At 45.4% G+C, this 22,877-nt stretch overlaps 2 protein-coding genes across 2 annotated transcripts; both read right to left on the reverse strand.

Annotated features, from left to right (window-relative positions):
* Window positions 1-2,421: 2,421 nt before the first annotated feature.
* On the reverse strand, window positions 2,422-4,255 carry LOC146612736 (uncharacterized). Its single transcript, XM_085377604.1, has 2 exons — window positions 4,084-4,255; window positions 2,422-3,323 (listed from the first exon to the last, which is right to left on the reverse strand). Exons 1-2 carry the CDS (start codon window positions 4,253-4,255, stop codon window positions 2,422-2,424), a joined length of 1,074 nt encoding a protein of 357 aa, XP_085233730.1.
* Window positions 4,256-10,634: 6,379 nt separating this feature from the next.
* Window positions 10,635-15,491, reverse strand: LOC146612737 (uncharacterized). The gene is made up of 2 exons (XM_085377462.1): window positions 15,289-15,491; window positions 10,635-12,261 (listed from the first exon to the last, which is right to left on the reverse strand). Exons 1-2 carry the CDS (start codon window positions 15,458-15,460, stop codon window positions 11,261-11,263), a joined length of 1,173 nt encoding a protein of 390 aa, XP_085233588.1. The 5' UTR covers window positions 15,461-15,491; the 3' UTR covers window positions 10,635-11,260.
* Window positions 15,492-22,877: the final 7,386 nt, after the last annotated feature.

Raw genomic sequence — 22,877 nt, forward strand, 5'->3', positions numbered from 1 at the left:
GTGGTATTCAAAGCACAGCTTCATATCAGATGGATTCTGCTAATTCCTGTTTTATCAGAGTCACTGTGGTTACAGCTGCTAATGAAACACTGTGGGAGGATTCACATGAGCAGCAAATCCACATCAACCACAAACCAAACATAAAAGCACATAAAAACACACTAACAAACATTAGCATTTATACAACACGTGACTCTGAATCAAACTTCTCACTCTGGTCTTTATTAGTCTGAAGCTGCTTTTAGACTGAAACATGTTTCCAGGCAGTTCTTGAATCTGTATTTTGTCTGAAACGTTTCCCTCGTGTTACAGGACGACACAGCGTCTCACCTGTGTGGATTCCTCCGTGGTGATGGTATTCTGAGACGATGATGAGCTTGCTGCATGTGTGGATCCTGACACAGAGTCTGTGGGAGCCTTTAAAGGTGAAGGACGGACCGTGAGCAGCTAAAGGTCAAAGGGCACTGCTGCAGCCTGGGCAGTAAAACGTGTGTGTGCAGTTTATTTGTTCATTTCATCTTGGTGAGAGCTGCCATGGCAACCCAGTACAGAAGCCCAGGTTGGCCGTCACATTATACTGGTGTAACTACACACAACGGTACAAGAGTCACCACCAGCACCCCCTACAGGCCGAGCCCCAAATACACCACTGTGGCTGACAGCAGCTCTGATCTCACTGGCACACAGCTTTGGTCCTGCACAGGTTTCAGGCTGTGTCAACTTTTACTGCCAAGTCAATGTTCATGTGTGTTCAGAGAAAACTGCTTAGAAGCTTCCAATAAGGAGCTGACACAGATCTGCATTTGTCCATGACTGAGGACGAGCTACTGGCAGTTTAAAGAAGTCAAACAGAGGACGGTTTTACAGATTAAATACTTTATTTGATGCATGCATGAGATAAACAACAGTCAATAAAATCAATGACTGTATTCAACAGCTATAAATGCAGTAAGTCACAGTCACTGCTTTCATCCACACCTGTGAGCTTGTGAATTAAAGCTGGAGGAAAGATGAACCAAACTCTGCTTTCCTCGGCTCTGACAGGTTCCCACGGAGCAGGCTGGGCCTCGCGTGGGCCCCTCAGAGAGGCCTCCAGCCACCCCTGCAAACACCACCAGCCAGGTCCCGCCGTGGGAGCCGGGTCCTGGCTGGGAGTCTGAAGCACACAGTCACCACCTCCAGACTTTACACTTTATTACTGTCACAATGATCATGAGTTGTTTTAATATGAATGTTTTGCCTTCAGCTTTTGCCACCACCTCTAACACTGCTTCTTCTGTTGTTGGGTGGATTCTGAAAATCTAACAATAAACTTGTGTAAACGAACAAAAATGAGCTCAAAGAGATTAAATATCCGTCCCTCTAACAATCAAACAGCCCAAACAAACATATATTTAAAACTTTTTCTATCTATTAAAAAACAAAAAGCTCCTGCAGTTTGTTTCTCCACATATTCAGCTGTACTGAGGAAAATCAGGTTATAATTCATTTACACTTAAAATCACACCAAACCGCCCCTGAAGGCTTCGATGCCTGATCATGTGACCTCTCACTGTGGGAAACATTGTGTGAGCTGAGCTCTGTGGTTTAGAACAAAGGTTTGTTCTGGCTACATAAATGTTATCTTTTATATTTAATCTGACGACTTTGTTACTTATTGAGACATTGATGATGCGTTTTTGCTGCTCCCCATCCTGGAGAGCTTTCTGTGGGTTGGAAACTGCCTGGGATTAATCTCAAAAACCCAGCAGGGACGTGGATGTCCCCACAGTAACTCGTGAAAAGCGCCTGATGATTTCATTCAGTTTTATTTATACAACACCAAATCACAACAGTCGCCTCAGAGCGCTTTATACTGTAGAGCCTACAATAACACACACAGAGAAAAACCCAACAATCATATGACCCCCTGTGAGCAGCACTTTGGCGACAGTGGGAAGGAAAAACTCCCTTTTAACAGGAAGAAACCTCCAACAGAACCAGGCTCAGGGAGGGGCGGGGCCATCTGCTGTGATTGGTTAAGTCACTGGGACTCGAGCGGACCCTGACGGACTCGCAGACTTGGGAAGTGTTATTCCTGTTTCACACATACAAACACAGACTTTGGTCTTTGTGAGGATGTCGTAGAGAATAATATGAGAGCAGCCTGCAGCACACACAATGATCCAAATGATGGATATCCCATAAAAAACTATTGACTAGTTGGGTTTGTGCATCCCGAATTCCCACTTTCAGGTTCCCACCTGTCACTCGGAGGCTGCAGTCACTCCTGAATATGTTCGAACTGGACGTTTTCATTCTTACACACTGTAGGAATAATACTTGGAGCATCCTGGTGTGACAGGATTACATTTGTCTCTTTCCTTTTTGTGTATAAGGACAGCTTTAAAGTACCTGTGACCAGCACCACTAACAGTACCACTACTGGGACTCCTCCCCCGTGTGAATTTTCATGTGGCGCAACAAATGATTACTGCGTGTGAACATTTTCCCGCACGTTTGACAAGAATAAGGCCTCTCGTCTGTGTGAGTTCTCATGTGGCGCAGCAGATTGCTGCCTCGGTTAAAAGCCTTTCCACACGTTTCGCAGGAATACGGCGTCTCTCCCGTGTGGACGGTCGTGTGTCTTTTGTATGTCGACAAGTCTGAAAACCTGTCCCCGCAGGTATTACACAGGTAAGGCATCTCACCTGTGTGCGTTCTCATGTGGACCATCAGATTACTCCTCACCGTGCAACCTTTCCCACATATTTTGCAGGAATACGGCTTCTCGCCTGTGTGAGTCCTCATGTGGACGGTCAGCGTTCCCCTCTGAGTGAAACTCCTCCCACACGTTTCACAAGAATACGGCTTCTCACCCGTGTGGACTCTGTGGTGATCAATCATCTTGTATTTGTTCTTGAAGGCTTTCCCACAAAAGCCGCACGTTAAAGACTTTTCCCCTGCGGTGGCGTTACACGGACTCTCTGACACCGGAGAGTCTCCTGCGTTGCTGCTGTGACTTCTAGACGCTCCTGGATCTGCGCTGCGGACTCCTTCCTGGTCTCGGATCTCGGTTCTCTCGGCAGAGCTGTGAGAGAGGAGCTGATCGCTGTCCGGCTCTGAGTCGCTGTGCTCGCTTTCCTCATAAGTTTCAGTCACCATAAAAGTATCGATCTCCTCCTTCAGCACCAGCGGCTCTCCCTCCTGACTGCTGCACAGTTCCTCGGGTTCCTCTTTAATCTGCGGAGGTTCTGGTTCCTCCTGGTCCAGACTGGAGCTCCTCTCCTGCTGCTCAGGGAGAACCTCCTCCTCCTCCTTACAGACAGGCTGCTGTGGGACGTCTGGAGGGACAGAAAGAGACAAGAAATCTGAGAATTCCACAAAAACAGTTCAGAGCAAATATATTGTTTTTACCACTAATGAGGCTCCACAGAGTGAACATGTTGCCCTCCCACTCTGTGGAGTATTTTAGTGCATCTTCAGGATGAGTCTGAACATGCAAAGGGTCAAAGGTCACGCCTCACATCTGTGCTGAAAACACAGACAGCTGACGAGCTGCGTGAGAATCATGTTGAACTCTTGCAGTCCCTTCAGCACCACCGGGCTGGCTTTACTGGGTGGTGAGCTGACAGCGGTGCGGGTGGATGCCTCGCCGCTCACATGAACAGTTGGCCATCTGTGTGACAGCGTGTGGCCTGCAGTTCAGTGCTCAGGTGAGTGTGTGGTGGTCGGTGCAGCACACACCAACAGACTCAGCACACCGATCTGCGAGGCTGGTGTGGGTGCGGAGCCCGGCTGTCTGCACCTCCTCTCCACGACGTGCTGCACAGCAGGAGCCTCATTCCACAGGAAATACCTGAGTGGGCTTCACGCCTGCTCGCTGTGACACCTTTTCACTTCTAATATCTCGTTTTTATCGTAAACAGTGTTGTTTAACATTTCATATGCTGCACCTTGAACAGAGGACCTCATTTCAGTGTTTACATCATAGCTGAGCATCTATAAGAAATCAGGCTGGGTTAATAAAGTGTTCTGGCTCTGATTCATTGATTGGCTCAGGTGGGAACAAAAGCTCCTCCCCTGCGTCAGGCTGAGGCTCACCTGTCTTGTGCAGCTGTGTTTCGGGTTTCCAGGTGATGCTCAGCAGCCTCTGCTGCCGGTCGATCACTTCCTCGTACTGGACGATGGTTTTTTCAAACTCCAGGAAGATTTCCTCGGCGGCAGCAGTTAGTCGCTCGTTGATAAACTCTCTCAGGTACCGAACTGACGACATCGCGGCTCCGACAGCTCACAGATCCGGCGGAGAGACCACCACAGCTCCGACTTCCTGCTGAAGCTCCCGGAGGAAAGCGAACAATACTGGCAGCGTTTCCTCTTCACTTCCGCCTCGTGTCACAGGGAAGCTGTCCCGGTGGCTGGAAAACATGGAAATGGTGCATTAGCGCCATCTGCTGGCGTGGAGTGTGGACCAGCGTCACTGAGAAAAAGAAGCTGTTTCCTCACAGCTGTCACAGTTTCCTGCTGTTTAAACCAGAGCGTCCAAAGTGCTGATGACTCATCTCTCCTGCTTTCCTCTGTCCTGTAACACCGTCATCCTTCCTTTTCCTCCACCCACTGCTTTTGCATCGTTTCTGCTTCATCATCCTTTGTGTTTCTGTGTGTCTGAAGCTGATTAGAGGGGCAGCTTTGTGGAGCTTGCTTTGCAGGCTGATCTACTGCTTCATTCCTTATTTACAGAATGATTGTTGTGTTTGTTGGCTCTCTGTCAGGACGTCTGCTGACTTGTATCTGCAGTATATTGAACAGGTAACAGTCTTGTGAGTTTCTCTGGTGTATAATGATCATCCACCCTTGATCCTTCCCTGTATGTTAACATGAACCTCAGGAACAATGAACACAACCCCAGTTTGACTGATCTGCATGCCTTTATGTACAGTTTAAAGTAAAAGCTCTCCTTCTTTTCCAACACTGTGGCATCAGGACGTATTCCTGGTAAAGCTGCTGTTCACTGATGTTTAACCCTTGTGTGGTGTTCATATTTTTGTTACTCAGCCAGTGTTCATGGGTCTGGTGGACCCACTAGAGTTTTGGCTTTCCAAATTAACACTATCAAACAATTTTATGTTAAATTACTCAACAGATGTTTACTTCATCCCAATTACAAACCATATGAACAGCAAACATGGTTAATTTTTTCCCTTTACCTTTGTTAGATCACATTTATGAATTAATGTGCTTCTCGGGTTTTTTTTGTTTTGGTTTTTTTTTTAAATAAAATGTTATAAAAAAATAAATCAGTTGTAATCAAGTGGAGTGAGTGGAAAGACACAACACATTTACACGTGAAGCAATATGTTTTACAACTAAATGGGATCAGCTGCTCATCAATGGTGACATTAGGCCCAGGTTTGTAAAACAGGGGGAGGTGGTGCACACACTTATCCCACACTGTCCTGATGGCAGCTAGCTTGTCTCTCTGCCGTCGAGCTGGTCTGTTGTCTCTGTTATCAAAACGAATAATCCTGGAAATTTTGTGGAAGTTTTCCAGAGACACTGATGCACGGAAAGTTTCGTGCCGGTTTCTGCATCCCACAGGGATTCTGTGGATTCCCCTTTGGACCTGAAAACTCCTGCAAGGATAAGAACCCCAAAGTAGGCCTTTGGGGTTCTTAGATGAATTTGGTCTCCTTCCACCTCTCTCCAAAAACACACCGTCCTTCTAGATTACTGCAATCCAGAATAATTTTCTGGATGGAATCTGGGATGAAAAGCTCAAATGAAGACTTCATGTCCTGCACATGAGTAACTGTCAGCCGTGTTGGCCCTGGCTTATCACAGTAACAGCTCTGCAGGGTGGCTCATTTCTTGGGCAAGAAGACCATTCAATTTCACCAGTTATTGACATCCATATTTCTTCACTTGCTGTCTGGTGGGCTTGTTCTGGTCCTGGAGCTGGCTGCAGATGGGGTACTCGTCTTCATTTTGTTACTAAATGGTGCTCAACCTCATCCTCTTCTTCAAAGTCACTGTCAGACTCTGAATTTTCAGAAATGTGAAATATTCTGAAACCTCTTTGTCAACATCATCATCCGAAGCCCCTCTCTCTTCCAAAATCAATTGGATGGCCCTCGCAGCAGATAATCTTTTGCCATCTTGATCAGTTGTGATAAAGAACCATATTGGCAAAGTCTTATTTATAGTATTATGCCCCTAATTTGCAGGAGGGACAGGGTATGAGAAAATAAAATTTGGATCCCTCAAGAAAGAGGGTAAAATGTGTGAGATGTCAGAGCAGACGGTGTTGAGAGTTGAATTTTCAACAATGTTGCAACTTTGTGCGGAGCAGGAGGGGAAGAAAACACTATCAGCAGCACCAGAAAGGAGGAGGACAGAGTGTGGGAACACAGGACCTGCACTTTCAACACTTTTATTAGACCTGGGTCCAGTGGACCCGAACACCTTGTATGTAATGTAAATGCGTGGGGGGAGGTACAGTATGAGGTCATTGAAAATTAGTTTGGATTTATGTTCTTCACAGAAAATAAGCCAAAGCCAATGAATTTCAGGTTGAAAAAACAATTAATTCTTTAATTTTTCTTTTGAAAAAAACTGAAAACGGGTCTCACAGACCCGAACACCATACAAGGGTTAAGCTGCTCTGACACCGTCTGAGTCACAGTCCACACAAAGCTTTATATCCATCCTGTTTCCCCAGAGTGGTTCAAAGTGTCCATGACCCTGGAGACCACCTGCTCTCCTCTGATCTGTGGAGGCATTCCTGCACGTTCGTTCAGTGACGTTTGCTTCCACATCTTTTAAATGTCTCCAGATATTACAAAACAATTTCCAGTAGGAAGGAATATTTATTCTACACATCAAACACTAACTTGACCATCATGAATTCATTTTCAACCTAAACTTCAGAATACTCTTTAAGTTTGAGCTCACATGAAAGATCAACTACTTTGAATCTATTGTGATGTTTTTGGTGCTCCTGGTCTTAAAAATGATATTTCTCAATGTTTATGTTGCTTTGAATTCGTGCTGTAAAAACGTGCAAAACTACATTTTCTTTGCTTTGACAAAAACAACTGTAAAACATGACAAGTCACATGTTCTGGAGCCTTCTGAGGATGTCACGCTTAAACCTCAAATGATCTAAAAAAAATATCTGACCCTGAGTCTCACTTTAAGCATGAGAAGCATCAGTGATGGAGAACATTTGTGCTTTCACGTTGTCCTTGCACACAGTGCAAAGTGCTCCATCCTCCCTCCTCACAGTGATTCAAATGCTGCTAACAGTCTGTGAACCAGGAGGAAGAGGAAGTGAGAGAAGTGAGACTCAAAGAGGAGACAGAGGGCGACATCATCCAGTAGGCGGGGCTCTCCTTCTGCACTGTGTTCAACCATTGTGTCAATAATAAGTGCTGCTGTGAAGAGAACAATTCTCAGACTGAATGTTGAACATCAGCTAGTTTCTCCTGTTGATTTAAACCTTGTTGTACAGATGGAACATTGGCTGTGGATTATTCTTGCTGCTCTTTTCTTTGGTGAGATACAAACATCAACATGTTTCCTCTGCTTAAATAAATGTGTGAGTCTGATTAATGGTGAGTTTTTAATCATGTTTATTGATCCATCTCTTCCTCTGCATGTTCTGTTCTTCCTCAGAGTGTAAAGGAGAAGACAAAGTGATCCAGGAACAAGGAGATGTCATTGCTGCTGAAGGAGACACAGTTACACTTGGATGTAGATATGAAACATCTGATCCATATCCGTATTTGTTCTGGTACAAACAAGAAATAAACAACTTTCCAAAGTATGTTTTACTGCGTGGCACTTCAGGAACAGAAGCTAATGATCAGGAGTTTCCAAAAGACAGATTTGATGCTGAGGCCAAGAAAACAGAAAAGTCAGCTCCTCTGAAGATCCAGAAGCTTCAGCTGTCTGACTCTGCTGTGTACTACTGTGCTCTGCAGCCCACAGTGACAGGAAACAGCAAAACTCTGTACAAAAACCTTTGGAGCAAAGACAACAGAATACTCCACAACATCCACTAGAGGGAGCCACACACTGTTAAACCTCTCTGGTCTGTCAGGTAGAGTCTAGTTTCTCTTCACTCGTCTGGCACAGCTGTGACGAGTCCACCTGAGACAGCAGCAGCCAGAAGAGCAGAGCTGCTTCAAATCATCGCACAAAAACATTTTTCATGCCTGTACTTTGAGTTTACCTCTGAGGATGCAGATCACAAGTCTACAAACATTTAATGCAGCAGGACAAAGCCTGCGAAGCCTGTAGGAGCCTTAACAGGCAGCACACAAACCTGCTACACTGTGAGGTCTGTTGTGTCTTCAGCTCCACATCCTGATGGTTACTCGAGTTATCAACACTTTAGGCCAAAACAATGTTTATTTCTGAAGAGCTTTTTACAACAGCGTGTTGAACACGGTCTTCATCTCGTTAGTGTCACCTCTGAAGATGTAGTGTGAACACAAAACGTCCTTCAAACAGAAGCCAGGGAGCTCGAGAGGGCTCCTCAGCTTTGGCGCTCAATCCACAAATAACCGAGACAATAACACAGACTTCAGTCAAACATGAGAACGTGACACGGACTGATGGAAGACCTCACGTCTGTGTGCCTGCGGTCAGCAAGGAAACCAGCTGACGCGCTGCTTCTCCACCTGTCCGGTTTTTAGATTTGCACGATTAGACATTAATGTAGCAGTGAGGACACCACAGAAACACACAAGCAGGAAACACTTACAGCTTTATCGTACGGATATTATATAAATTACATCTGTGCAGAAAGCAGGCAGGGTCAGGGACAGCCTTTATAGCAAACTAATGAATAAATACAGTCGTGTCCACTGACGCACAGCGACTCACAACAAACGCAAACATGAAGAGTGTAGCACACGTGTGTGAGACACAGCTACTGCTGAGCAGACAAAACGAAACGTGGAGACTTCGTCTGTGGTTTGAAATATTTACAGTACGTAGTGTCTGTGCAGGCGCGCTGACAGCACCGCGGCTGTTTCTCTAATAAATACAATCTGAACTATCAGTATATGAAACAAGTGATGCTAACAGTCATGTTACATTTGGCTGGGGTCTGCTGTAATCTGTGATCTAACCCATGCAGCGTGCTTGTTTCAGAGAGAGCAGCTGGGCAATAACGAGCCCTTCGTGGCTGCGCAGGCAGCACGACTTGCCCCGAAATGTAAAGTATCAAAAACAGATCTTCAGCTGTGAGTCTGGGTTTTGTAGATTAAAGTGGGGAACACACGCCAACTTCAATCTTACGCTGTCCTGACATCATTCACCTGCTGTTACTCCATTTAACCATGTGCAAAAACAAGATGGCAGAGCCTGCATCATAGTTAGGGCTGTGCAATATGACGAAATATATCGGACGTTGAAATGTTATTTTATACGCTATCGTTTGTTTGTATATTCATAATACTGCAGTAAAATCCACTGTTTATGGTGATACGTTTTCATGGTTTGGCCACCACGTGGATGCACAGGGAATCCCAGCATGACCAGAGAAGACGAGGCAGAACCAGGTAGCTCAAACTGACGGACCAGTCCAATCAAATCCAGGACCTTAGTCCTAAACCTTGGGCCGCCTCTGTAACACGGACATGGTTTGGTTATGAAACATCTGACTACGCAAATTATGGTGCAGAGCTCAGACTCAAACACAGCAAACCTCTTCAACCAGCCACACAAGAATCAGGTGACAGAGTGTGGACAGAGTTTACGGACGAGAAGCAAAAACGAGCCGTCGGTGTTCACAATGAACCTTAGGCTACGTCCACACGTATTTTTGAAAACGGAGAGTTTCCGTTTTCATCCATCCATCCATTCGCTTCCGCTTATCCTTTTTCAGGGTCGCGGGGGGCGCTGGAGCCTATCCCAGCTGTCATAGGGCGAGAGGCGGGGTACACCCTGGACAGGTCGCCAGTCTGTCGCAGGGCAAACACACAGGGACAGACAACCATTCACACTCACATTCATTCACACATTCACACCTAGTGACAATTTGGATTATCCAATTAACCTATCCCCACAAGCTGCATGTCTTTGGACGGTGGGAGGAAGCCGGAGTACCCGGAGAGAACCCACGCAAACACGGGGAGAACATGCAAACTCCACACAGAAAGACCCCGGCCTGATGGTGGAATTGAACTCAGGACCTTCTTGCTGTGCGGCAACAGTGCTAACCACCGTGCCACCGTGCTGCCTTAAAAAATAATCCCGTCCACACGTAAAGGCAGAAATGAAGGAAAACGCTGCTATGAACATGCCAAAGCAGCAGGTGGCGCTATATTCCTAACCGTGTAGAAATGTTGGCCAATCAGAAGTCTAGAAGCCTCGGTGGGAAAAAGTAAACAAAGATGGGGCATAGAAGCAGAACCGAGTCGTATGTGTGGACGGACAGTAACTGTGTATATGTGAGCATTTAAACACTGCAGAGAGTAAAATTAACAGTAACAGTATTGTTGAAATTCATTCCACCGAAACAATAACGTGGCGCACAGTGTGACGTCAAAAAAGACGCACACCTTTGACGCTGCGTTTTCTGCGTTTTCTCCGTTTTTCTCGTCCACACGTAAACGCAACAACTGAGTTTTAGAAAATATCCACCCTGGCCGGAGTTTTTAAAAATCTCCGTTTTCAGTGACCAAAAACGCCGTTTACGTGTGGACGAAAGGTGCAAACGCATAGAAAAATCTGCATTTTCAAAAATACCCGGGTACGTGTGGACGTAGCCTTAGACTCAGAGATCAGAACAGGCTCCTCCCCGCAGCACGCCGTCTAATAAATACGCAAAGAAACAACTTCTATCTAACACGGTTAAAACACTCGACGTCCAGCTGGAAACGCTTCCCACAGGTCGAGTTGCCCGAGATTCACAGAGTTTACAGAAAAAGCTCTATTTTGTGATATTTATGGTTATCAGGATGAGAAACGTCTTCTATCAGGAGATTCTGGTCATACCGCACAGCCCTCATCACAGCTACATCTGATTCAGTGCTGGTAACGAGTACACATCTTTCTCTTCATGCTGACAAAAAGAAACAAACTCCTGCTGCCTCTCTCGATTTCATATCTTCTCATTTCTGAAACAAACACAGGTCAGCATCTAGAGTCTGTGTTAAAGCTGGAAAGTGCGCCTCCTAGCTGGTTGCCCACGTATCTTTAAATAGATACATTAGCGTGGTCACCGGTACGAACAGAGAAAACAACGGCGAGAAGTGACAGGAAGCCGACCTCACAGAGAGTCTTTTCCCACAGAAATGTCCGACTTCAGCGTCTCAGCTGTGTGAGTTTTCATGTGCACCAACAAACCACCATTTTTACTGAAACTCATCCCGCAGATTTTACACGAGTACGGCTTCTCGCCGGTGTGAATTCTCATGTGCACCAACAGAGTACATTTTTTAGTGAAACTTTTCCCGCAGGTTTTACAAGTATACGGTCTCTCGCCCGAGTGGATTCTCATGTGGACCAACAAACTGCCGCGCTCCGTAAAACCTTTCCCACACGTTTCGCAGGAATACGGCTTCTCGCCCGTGTGCACCGCCTTGTGCTTTTTAAGCGCCGACAAGTAACAAAAGCGCTCGCCGCAGGCGTTACAAACGTACGGCTTCTCGCCCGAGTGGATTCTCATGTGCACCAGCAGACTACCTTTTCGAGTAAAACTGTTCCCACACGTTTCACAAGAATACAGCTTCTCCCCTGTGTGAACTCTCATGTGGCCCAGTAAAGTACTATTTTTAGTGAAACTTTTCCCACACGTTTTGCAGGAGTACGGCTTTTCGCCCGAGTGGACTGCCATGTGTCTCTTAAATGCTAACGGGTCACTAAAAGGCTTAAAGACCTTTCCACAAACATTGCATTTTAGAGATTTGGGGACTATGTCGGTGTTACACTGACTCTCTGATGTGGGAAAGATTTCTGCGTTGCTACTCTGACTCATGTTTCTAGTGGCAGTTGAAGTAGAATCGAAACTCTCGCTTCCTTCCTGATCTCGGCTTTCGTAGAGAAGAGAGCTGCGAGAGCCGAGCTGGTCGCTGTCCAGGTCAGGTTCACTGAGATCGCTGTCGTCATAGGTTACAGTCACCATAAAGGTATCAGTCTCCTCCTTCAGTGCACGCTGCTCCCCGTCCTGACTGATGCACAGCTCCTCCTGTTCCTCTTTAATCTGTAGAGACTGTGTTCGGCTCCTCTGCTGAACCTCCTCCTCCTCACAGACATGTTGCTGTTGGAGGTCTGAAGGCACAAATGGAGACACACAAACAAAAAGTTGTCAGAGAAATTCAGCTGAGCCAGCAGTGTGAACATGACAGACGCCTCAGGCGGCACCGATTACCACTGCAGAAGCACCGACTGCATTCTACTTTGATGAGTTCATATACAAACAAACTTTTCAAGGCAAACAAATATTTATTCAACAATTTCCCCCAAACTGCACTAAGTTAGAGGATCTGACGGAGGCGCAAAAATCTAGCTGAAAATGAGCTGCTGACATATTTTCCTTCAACAAACAAAAGCATCTTGAACAACACAAATGTCGCGTGTTTCCATCATGTTGCTGCATGTTTGCAACACCAGACAACAGGAAATCGACTCTGAGCCACTTTGGCTTCCTTAGCGTCTGTAAAATGTTCAGCCGGGTCGGACGATTTGGTGTCCGATTACGTTTGTTGTTAAGAATGCTTTCTTGGTGCTCCCCGTCCCCCCGAGGTTCCCTTTAGAATGAGGTGCTTCCGTGCAAACAACGTGCTTGTGTGTGACTGTTTGACCTGCCACCGGGCGGACCAGCTCGTTATCAGACACAGGAGCGACTGACCGGCTGTTCTTTGCTGTTCTGCTTTCACACTCAGCACCACAGGCAGACAGTACAACATCTGCATCGCTGCAGATCTGTCACTCTCCTGCTCCGTTCCCTAACTCGTGCACAAGGCGTTAAGATAAACACTGACAGACCTCAGCTTGGCAGGAACTTGAACTCCCTGACCTGGAGGGGTCGCTCCTCCCCTTGTTGACTGAGCTCAGATCTTTTTCCTGCTGCTTCACACTCAGCTGTGAACAACCCCAGCGCAAGCTAAAAGTCACCGTCTAATGCAGCCTTCTGGCTGCAGCTGAAGTTGTGTCCATAAAAGTTCTGAGCAGAGTCAGCGGGTCTGCTTTCTGACTACAGTGTGAACCAAGCTCTACCTGCATTCACACAAGGACCAAACTGTCCATCCCAGACTCCCAAAACACTCCCCACAGGACACCCGAGGGCTTGCTGCCTTCTCCCAGTCCAAAACAAAGAACTGAGACGTGTAATCCCCCTGAGGGGCGACTCTCATCCATCCTACCCGGCCGTGTATTCAGGTTCGGGGATATGTGAAAATATTTCCAGGACAGTTGTCAGTCCAATGACCAATCATAGGTGATATACTCGCACAGGTGACTTTTTGATGGGCGGAGCGATCATGAACAGACTGATTCACCCATTTAGAATTTATACATTTTGTTTGGAGGTTATATTTGACCGTCTGTTGTTTCAGTTTTAATACAGATGCTCTTTCAATTATTCAATCATTTAGTTATTTATTTGAAATGCGCCAAATCACACAAAAGACTTTACATCAGAGATTTTTTAATGTTCGCTGGAAGAGACGTTTTAATTTTTAACTTACTTTTTGTTTAATTTTGCACTTGTTGTTTGGTTGAGTGTGTGAGACAGATGAACACGGTTAGAGGCAGCTTCTTTCTGGGCTCATCACCTCCGATGTCCGAACACGAACAGATGCAGTCTGGTTAAAATGGTCACTGGTGTCCTTTGTGACAGAAGAATGCCAGACCGACTCAAGGGAAGTCTACACACGGTGGTCCGCCCAGTAGCCCTGTATGGCTCCGTATGTTGGCCCGCGAAAGGCTCAGCCGATCGTTGATGGTCGATATGTTCGTTCAAACCTTACCGTGTGTCTGCTTTAGTGACCTCGGCCACAGTGATGGTCCCACAGTTGTGTTCTGGGCTCGCTGTGATTCTCCGTTGGCAGCCTGGTGGCAGACCGTAGGAGCTACAGACTACCTGCACAGATCATCGAGGCAGCGTCCAAAGTGCACCCAGCCTGTGGCTCCTGTGCTTCTGTTGTTTTCATCAGCCAGGCGCAGAGAAGAGAGGTTCTAACATACAACGAGCTGAAGTCAAACCGAGTGTCCAAAGCAGTGAACAATGTCCACTGCAGACACAGCTCGTCCTTTTGTTGATCTTCTGTTTTTTCATACTTTTTCCATCTCTGTTTCAGCCAGCTTGTCAACCAATCAGGATTCAGCGTGACCACAGTCAGGCATTAACTGTTGGGTTTTAAAGGGTACAGTAAAGGACTGAAACATGTTGGGTGCTCTGTATGCAGTGCACAAATCCAAACAACAGTCGGGACCTGTTCCCCGACCCAGAGGCACAGGAAAGTAGTCCTGTGTGGAAACACCCACAGAGGGGATACGAGGGCCACAGAAGGCAAATCCAGGCCAGAGTGCAGCCGTCTCCAGCAGCTTCGTTTTAGAGAGCTGTGCGTTTTGGCAAGCCCGACTACATCCTGCTGGTATCGCTCGTCCACCAGAGAAGTGGCTTTCCTCACCTCTGTGGCCAGACTGGTCAGAGAGGAAACTGCTCGAGGCACAAAGAACTGAACCCCTAAAGCCCCTCGCGCAGCTTTTTATGGGCTGTGGCCCCCAGACACTCACTCCAGGCCCGGCTCCAGGATAGGGCCTGGTACAGCTACACAAACCCCTCCAGCACCACAAACAGCTGCTGATTCACACACAGACAGAACAGGTGTGTTTAGATGAAGATAAAGTGGAACTGGTTTCAAACAGTCCTCAGCACAGCAGCAGATCACAGCGCTGAGGACGAGCAACAGCCTGCAGATCAGTCACATTAGATATTTTATTATTGCACAGCGACTTCATGTTTTCAACATTTGTTTGCAACTTTCACCAGTGCAACAGGAAACATACATTTATATAAACGTTATATTTATATGTATAAACTCCATCTGGAATAAATAATGTGCTCTGAAGCTCGACTTTTGATGTTTTCCAACTTTGACAGCAAACATAAAGGAACTGATTGAGTGATCCAGGTCAGAGAAAAGCTCAAATCCACCAGCTGCTGTTTGCATGCAGCGCAGCGCAGTCCTGTCCTCTGTTTGCTCTTTGTTAGCTCACATCTCCAAAAAGTCCTCACAATCAGAAACGTCCCGCAGAGCTGTGATCAGGATCCTCCCTCAGAGGGACACTCACCTGTCCTGTGCAGCTTGATTTGGGGTTTCCAGGTGATATCCAGCAGTCTGCGCTGACGGTCGATCTCTTCCTCGTACTGGACGATCGTTTTTTCAAACTCCAAGAATATTTGTTCAGCAGCAGCAGTTAGTCGCTCGTTGATGAACTCTCTCAGATACTGAACTGAAGGCATCGTTGCTGCCGCAGCTCACACACTCAGCTCACACAACAACAACACACTTCCTGCTCAGTCAATAAAGCTAACGGCACTTCCGCTTTTCCTGGTTTACTTCCGCCTGGTGCCGCACGGTGCCGCTCCGCCAGAGGAGCACAGTTACTTTTCTTTCCTCCTTCTACGTCTCCGTCTGAAAAACAAGTTATTTCGATCACGTCATGTTCTGAATATCACTCACATTAAAAACAAGAGTCCCACCAATTATACATTTTAAACGTTATTTCTCAGGTTCAAACCTTTAGCTCCCAATCACAATGTCACGAATGCGAAACGCTGTTTGTCATCAGCTCTTTTCATATTTACAACCTGAAGTCAGCCGGATAAACATCACGGCTCAGGCTCAGTCACTAAAGTGACACAGCAGATAAGATGAGAAGCATCATTCCACCAAATCACCAGGACTTAAAGTATGGACCCTGCAAAGTCCCGCTGCACTCCGTCCCCCGTCATTATGCAGATTCAGCGCAGAGCATGTGCACCCCAGAATGAGCGCTGTGGCCATGTTGACAGGAAATCCTGCAAAGTGATATCATTCATATCAATTTGCTCTGTTTATTATGTCCTCTGACATGTTTTAAGTGTGCTACTGGAAATACATGAAAAATCACTTTGTGAAAAATCACTGTTGAGTTTCCTTTTTATTCAGAAAAATAAGTTTATCCAATGTTTTTGCATTCAGTCTATTGTGTTTTTTTTTTTACACCGTTTCCCCAGCTTTGGAAAACACGCTCACAGGCACAGATGAAGCTGCAGGTACACAAACTGTAAAGCCAGGTGGGAAAGCTTCTGATAAGATGTTCTTCTGTTCCCCAGTACGTTAAAGGATCCTCTGATCGTGGAGTGTTTCTCTCCTCCGAGTAGCGCTGGACCTCAGTGATGGAGTCTGCTGTTGTTTGTCTGCCAACTTCTTCATCGAGCCGCTGCCACAGGTTTTCTGAAATAATAAAAAAATGCATTATTAGTACACATTGGCATCAAAATAATACTGAACTTGCCTGGAACAGGTGACTGCTCTGATGATGGTCCAGGCTGTGGCTCAGATGTTGTGCAGGCAATTCCTGCAGCACACTCCACTTTCAGGCGATTGACTGTCTCACTACACTTGGAGGAACTACGAAATCCAAGTGTTATAAATCTGGGGTCTGAAAGGTCAACACACTGAAGGACTCCAGATTAGAAGCGGTGTCTGTGACACGACGCCTCAGTTGGTCATGGAGATGGGTGGCTGCTTGTGTGTAGATGTAAAGAGTTCAGCTCAAGTGCCAAATATAGCATTCTCATCATCATCACCTTTGATCCTGAACCTCTCCTCAGACAACTCCACTGTGGCCTGATGGAAAGGGACCAACACAAGAAGTGCTTCTGTTACGATGTCACACTCATCAGCCGTAAGTGGAGTTAAATCTGCTGGAAGAGAAGCAACAGATACCCAGCCTGCTTCTTTCTCATCATGTAGCCGTGACAGCATCTGATATGTGCTGTTCCAACGTGTTGGTACGTCGTTGATAAGTTTCAAGACGGGCTGTCCCACCTGCTGCTGCACTTGAGCAAGCTTTCCTTTGGCTGCAGTGCTGGATCTGAAGAATGATACGATTTGTCTAGATTAGTCTCTTATGGATGAAAGTTCAGGGATTTGATCACATGATTTCTTGACTAATACATTGAGTTTGTGTGCAAAGCAAACTGAATGTTGAATTTGGAGAGTTCTTGTTGTTGCATCGGTCACGAGACACCTTATTTGTGATGGCCCAGTCATCCATCATGTCCTTTTTGAATTGGGCCAAACTGTCTGCAGTGTCATGGTCCTGGGCCATGTGGTCCCAGTATTCTTAGTTTCCTGTATTTTTGTATTTCGTTCCTTATTTAGGCCATGTTTCCTGAGTTGTCCTGGTGTGTTGTTCCCAAGTGTTTTCCCTTCGTGACTCTTACCCCCTGTGTGCCCCTCTGTGTATTCATGAGCCCTCGTCCCTCTTTGTGTTTATTCCCTGTTTCCCCTGCCCGTTATGTCTATGTTCTCCCTGTGCTCTCTCTCTCCTCCGGTCTGAACCCCCGTGCACTTCCTGTGTTACTTTGTGCCTCTCGCGCCTGTATACGTCATGTTCACCCCGCCCTGTCTCGTTATGATTATCAGTGTCACCTGTGTTCCCCGTGTGCTCCCACTTCCCTCGTTAACCCTCTGTGTATTTATGTCTGCGTCTCCCTCAGTTCTGTGTTGCGTTCTCCCTCATGCTGCGTGGATTTCCCTGTGTCTCTCTGCGAGTGTTAGTTTATGGTTCCCAGTTTAAGTTTTGTATTTCCTGTGATCTGCCTTCCAGCATTAAAGCTGTGATTTTGAGTTTATCCCCTGAGTCCGTGAGTTTGCATTTTGGGTCCTCATCCTGCCTGCCACACAGCGAGCCATGACATGCAGTGTGACTTTGTGGAAAGTGTTTCACACCCAACACAGATGTGCACAACTGCCACAATACTAGGGGTCGGCAGTCCTTGATAATAAAATTCAGGACTGCCGGGTCCAGAACAGTCTTCCTAGATGATTGATTTCAAAATAATAAAACACATATTAATTCAAAAAATGATAAAGCTGCTCAATGTAGGCCGACCTGTGTTCATTCTTGGTGTGTTTGTCTCATTTTCACGTTTGGCTCTGTAATGCCTAAACAGTGAGAGGTGCTTTTGTTTGTGAAAGAAAGCTGCGACATTTAGCCTGCATAAAATGAAATGAATTCCCACTGCAGGTCACATTGCTGTTTTTCCTGTCCTGATAGATTACACTGAAACAAAGACACACAGTTACCATATTTGCAGTTAAAAGATCAAAATGATCCCACACTGCAGAAACAGAAATTTCTTGCTCCATTTCGTTATGGAGAGATGTGCATTTTTATTTTTTGTAGAGAGATGTTTTTTTTTCTTTGCGAGAGTAATTTTGTTTTTTTGGGATGCGGTACCTTTTAAACACCGTTTGGCGCGTTGGCAGTGCGCTGTATTGATCACGTGACTTTTTATTAAAGCGACGCACGCACCGATACAGGCTTCGCTCTGTGAGCTGGATACTAGTGATGTGCGATACCAATGATTTCCTTTCCGATCCGATACCAAGTAAAATTCAGGATGGTATCAACGATACTGATCCGATACGATACTTTGTACAACAACTTATTTTATTTATTGTATCTCAAATTACAGCTTCATAATGATTAAAAGGCATCAGATTACTTGTTCTTATTGCTTAATAATGCACAATTATCACACAGAAATAAAAAACTGAAGTTGTGCTATTTGAACACGTTGCCTGCCTGCAGCACTAAAGCACTCCCTGTGAGACGTCTGTCTCGCCCCAGCAGCACCTGTCCCTCTCCTCCTCTTCAGTTCGCCTCAACATACGCGTCTCATATTCTGTGATATGATTTACTCTGAGGTGTTTGATGATGTTAGTGCTGTTACCGCAACACCTCACTGTCTTGCCACATGTATTGCAAACCATGTCTCAGCCGTTTGTGGAAGTAAAATACGTCCACACATGACTCCAACTACGCTCAGCCATTGTTGTGAGCGCGCACGCCACAGGCTGCCACACATTTATTCAGCCGTATTTCGCACATGACTATGACAGGCAGAAGAGGAAGTAGTTCCTTCCAATGCAGACAATCCGAATGTTATAGTTTCGTTCCACTGTGTTCCTGTTAATGATAAACTACAAATATACCATAAATTACTAAAATATCGATATTTTAATGTGAGAATCTAGAACATGAATGGCTGGTATCGGAGGAATCGATATTTCAGGATCGATCCGCACATCACTACTGATACATGCGCCGGTGCGTCAGTGTTGCTGGACCCGTCGCTGCCTTTCAGAGACAGCAGTCCATGTGTGTCTTTCCTTTGTTCATTATTCAATGATTGCTGACTGTTCATTCTCATCCTGACCGCAATGAGCCATGATGGTAATAATCCCCAACCTCCTCTGAACCTTCCTCCAAACCCCGTGGACATCATGTTTCCTCCTTAACATCATCTGCAGCCCTTTGTTGCAGCTGCTGCGGGTCTCTTTCTCAGTTTTCTATTAATGAGTGAAAAGCAGTTCTGCTGGTTTGAGATCAGCTGACTGACTTTGGTCACTGAAGAATTTTTCTTACCAAAACCACTTTATGCACTTTACTTGTCTTTTTAGTCTTACGGGCCTTTTTATTGTTGCTGAGCTGATCAGTGCATTCCTTCTTTTTAAGGACGGACAGATTGTTGATCTTCTAAAGTTAGTGCTCCGTCCCTGATAAGCTTATTTGGCTGCAACTCATCAGCACAACAATGGAAAACTGAGTCTTAGATTTATGATCCAACATGGCACAAATGAGCAGAGAAAATGTCAAAAATATCAAAACAAATTAAAAGTCCACCGTTGAGCAGTGGCTGAGTTCTCTGGTCTCTCTGAAATTTGAACTTCTTACAGCCAATCGTCTGACTTCAGCCCCACCTTTAAAAGTCCAAAAGTGCACTGAGAGCAAAACAAAGGTTAAAACCACTGGAGGTTTCTGAGTTTGTGCTGAAAGCTGTAACATGTATTGAGGTTTGGTTTTGGTGTTTGTAACATGCAGAGATATGAGAGGAGGAAGAGGCTGAAGGAGGAGGAAGAGGCTGAAGGAGGAGCAACACTGTCACAGAGCAGAAAAGGACTCCCACTGTCAGATACATTCAATATGTGAAGCATACAGAACAGATAGTGTGTGGAAGATGCTGTCACTGCATTACTGGCTCATGTTTCCTTTGTTTGTGATCACACTAACAGGTCGGTTAAAGCAGGAAGAAGAAATGTCTTTAAAGGATCTGTTTGCTAGAAATCACTGGAACAGGCGCTCACAGTTTAACATCGTCTTTAACAACATTTATCTCTTCCTTTAGGTGTCAGCTGTGATCAACTCACTGCAGTCAAGGATGAAGAGTCCACTGTAGAAGGAAACACTCTCACTCTGTCCTGCACCTATCCCCAAATTTCTCCTGGTAATGACTTTTTTTGGTATCAGCAATATGCAGGAAAACCACCAGAGTTCCTCTTCTACATATCAGGGATGAATATTTCAAGACCGTCAGAGTTTCTGAAATCAGCTGCAAGATTCTCCACAAAACTGTCTGGAAAAAACCGTCTGGACCTTCAGATCTCCTCTGCTGCAGTGTCTGACTCTGCTGTGTACTACTGTGCTCTGCAGCCCACAGTGACAGGAAACAGCAAAACTCTGTACAAAAACCTTTGGAGCAAAGACAACAGAATACTCCACAACATCCACTAGAGGGAGCCACACACTGTTAAACCACTTTTTACTTTTTCAGTTCTGTATATTTTTCTCTTCCACTGACTTCACTATTTTGTGGGCCCTGCCCACAAAAGTCAAGTTCAACCAATGAGATGATTTCTGTCTGCAGAGCAAAAAGTTTCAAGATATAAAAGCACAACCTGGTGAATCTTCTGCAGTGGAAGAACATTGTTCATGTGCTGTCTGTCTGTCTTCAGCAGCTCCAAAGACATGTTGATGCTGCACCTCTTTTTGTTTTCATCTCACTTCATAGGTGAACTTTTGTCTCTTTCTCAGAACGCAACATTTCTTTCTCTGCTCTGAACTCTGCTAGAAATGAATCATTGGTCTGGAGGATTTTAGATTTTTACTTCTGTCCTACTTTTCCTCATTTCCACTGTCTTCTCCTCTCAGCCTCATGGACAATGTTAGTCTGATGTCTTAATTTCTTCTACTTTTTCCAGGACTAACAGCTGGAGACTCAATCACTCCTCAACGAGATAAAGTCACTGCAACAGAAGGAGAATCTGTCAAACTCACATGTAGCTATGAGACAACTTCAAGTTATCCTCTACTTCACTGGTACAGACATCATTCTGACCTTCAGGCTCCTCAGTTTATACTCCTGAAACAAGGAAAAGGAGGCAGTGGTCAATATATTCCTGATAAACGATATGGATCAGAAGCTTCACCAACATCAACTAATCTGACCATAGCAGCCCTAACCCTGGCAGACACAGCTCTCTACTACTGTGCTCTAGAAACACAGTGATACAAAGTGTAGAAGAGGCTGTACAAAAACCTGAACACAGATATCTGACTACTCTTCAAAGAGGAGGGAAGTGGTATTCAAAGCACAGCTTCATATCAGATGGATTCTGCTAATTCCTGTTTTATCAGAGTCACTGTGGTTACAGCTGCTAATGAAACACTGTGGGAGGATTCACATGAGCAGCAAATCCACATCAACCACAAACCAACTGCAGGAACGTTCAGACAGGAAACACGAAAGCAAATCAAAACAGTGAAACGTGGTCGACGGCTAAGTAATCTGAGAGTCTGTAACCTGGAAATGATCCAAGTATGTAGGTAAGGTTTTGGATGATTTCATAATAGACAAAGTTTTTCCAAAAAAAAAAAAAAATCCATAAATCTGCTGTGTCTGAGAATGTGTGGTGGATGTTTAATGGACTGATTTCCATATAACACAAAGCAGCAGTGTTTTCATCTCCAAACCTTCAGCATGTCTGCTTTTGAAAAATATGAAAAAGATAAGATAACTCTTTATTGTCATTGCACAGTCATACATAGTACAGTAGTACAATGAAATTGGAAAACTGTCCTACGTCGGCACTACATGTAACACAACACGACACGATACGACACATCACAACGCCACACAAACAACACAACACACTATAATAACTTAGTATAAAAAAGAAGAAGAAGTGTATTTGTATTGCACACTGTTATTATTGCACATTAATCATTATTGCACCGTGTTATAAATATAAATATTATTATTATTACTGTTTTGTTAACCCCCCCAAAAAAAGTCCAGGGAGGTAGCCAGTCAGGTCAGCTGTTAGCATTGATCAGGGCTATTGCCCTGTTGTAAAAGCTGTCCTTGAGTCTGTTTGTTCGGGACCTCAGCAGCCTGAACCTCCTGCCAGACGGCAGCAGCTTAAACACCCGGTGTCCTGGGTGTGTGTCGTCCCGTAGGATGCGGCGTGCCCTCTTGAGACAGCGAGTGCTGTACAGGTCCTTCAGGGAGGGAAGAGGATGTCCAATGATTTTTTGGGCCATATTGATGACCCTCTGGAGTGCCTTTCTGTGTGCTGTGGTGCAGCTGGAGAACCACACACTGATGCAATATGTCAGCACACTTTCAATGGAGCAGCGGTAGAAGACGGTCAGCAGCTCCTTCTTCAGGTTATATTACCAACGCTTGGTGCATGAACTCCACTACTACTGAGAGTCACTGCTCACCTAATGCGGAGTTTTTAATGGTCAAATGCAGACCTTATTATCTCCCCAGAGAACTCACTTCGATCATACTCACTGCCGTGTATATACCCCCCGACGCT

This window comes from Diplotaxodon limnothrissa, linkage group LG18, assembly GCF_057381915.1.
Source record: "Diplotaxodon limnothrissa isolate DT_005_m linkage group LG18, D_limnothrissa_male_GT1.1, whole genome shotgun sequence".
Classification (NCBI taxonomy): Eukaryota; Metazoa; Chordata; class Actinopteri; order Cichliformes; family Cichlidae; genus Diplotaxodon; species Diplotaxodon limnothrissa.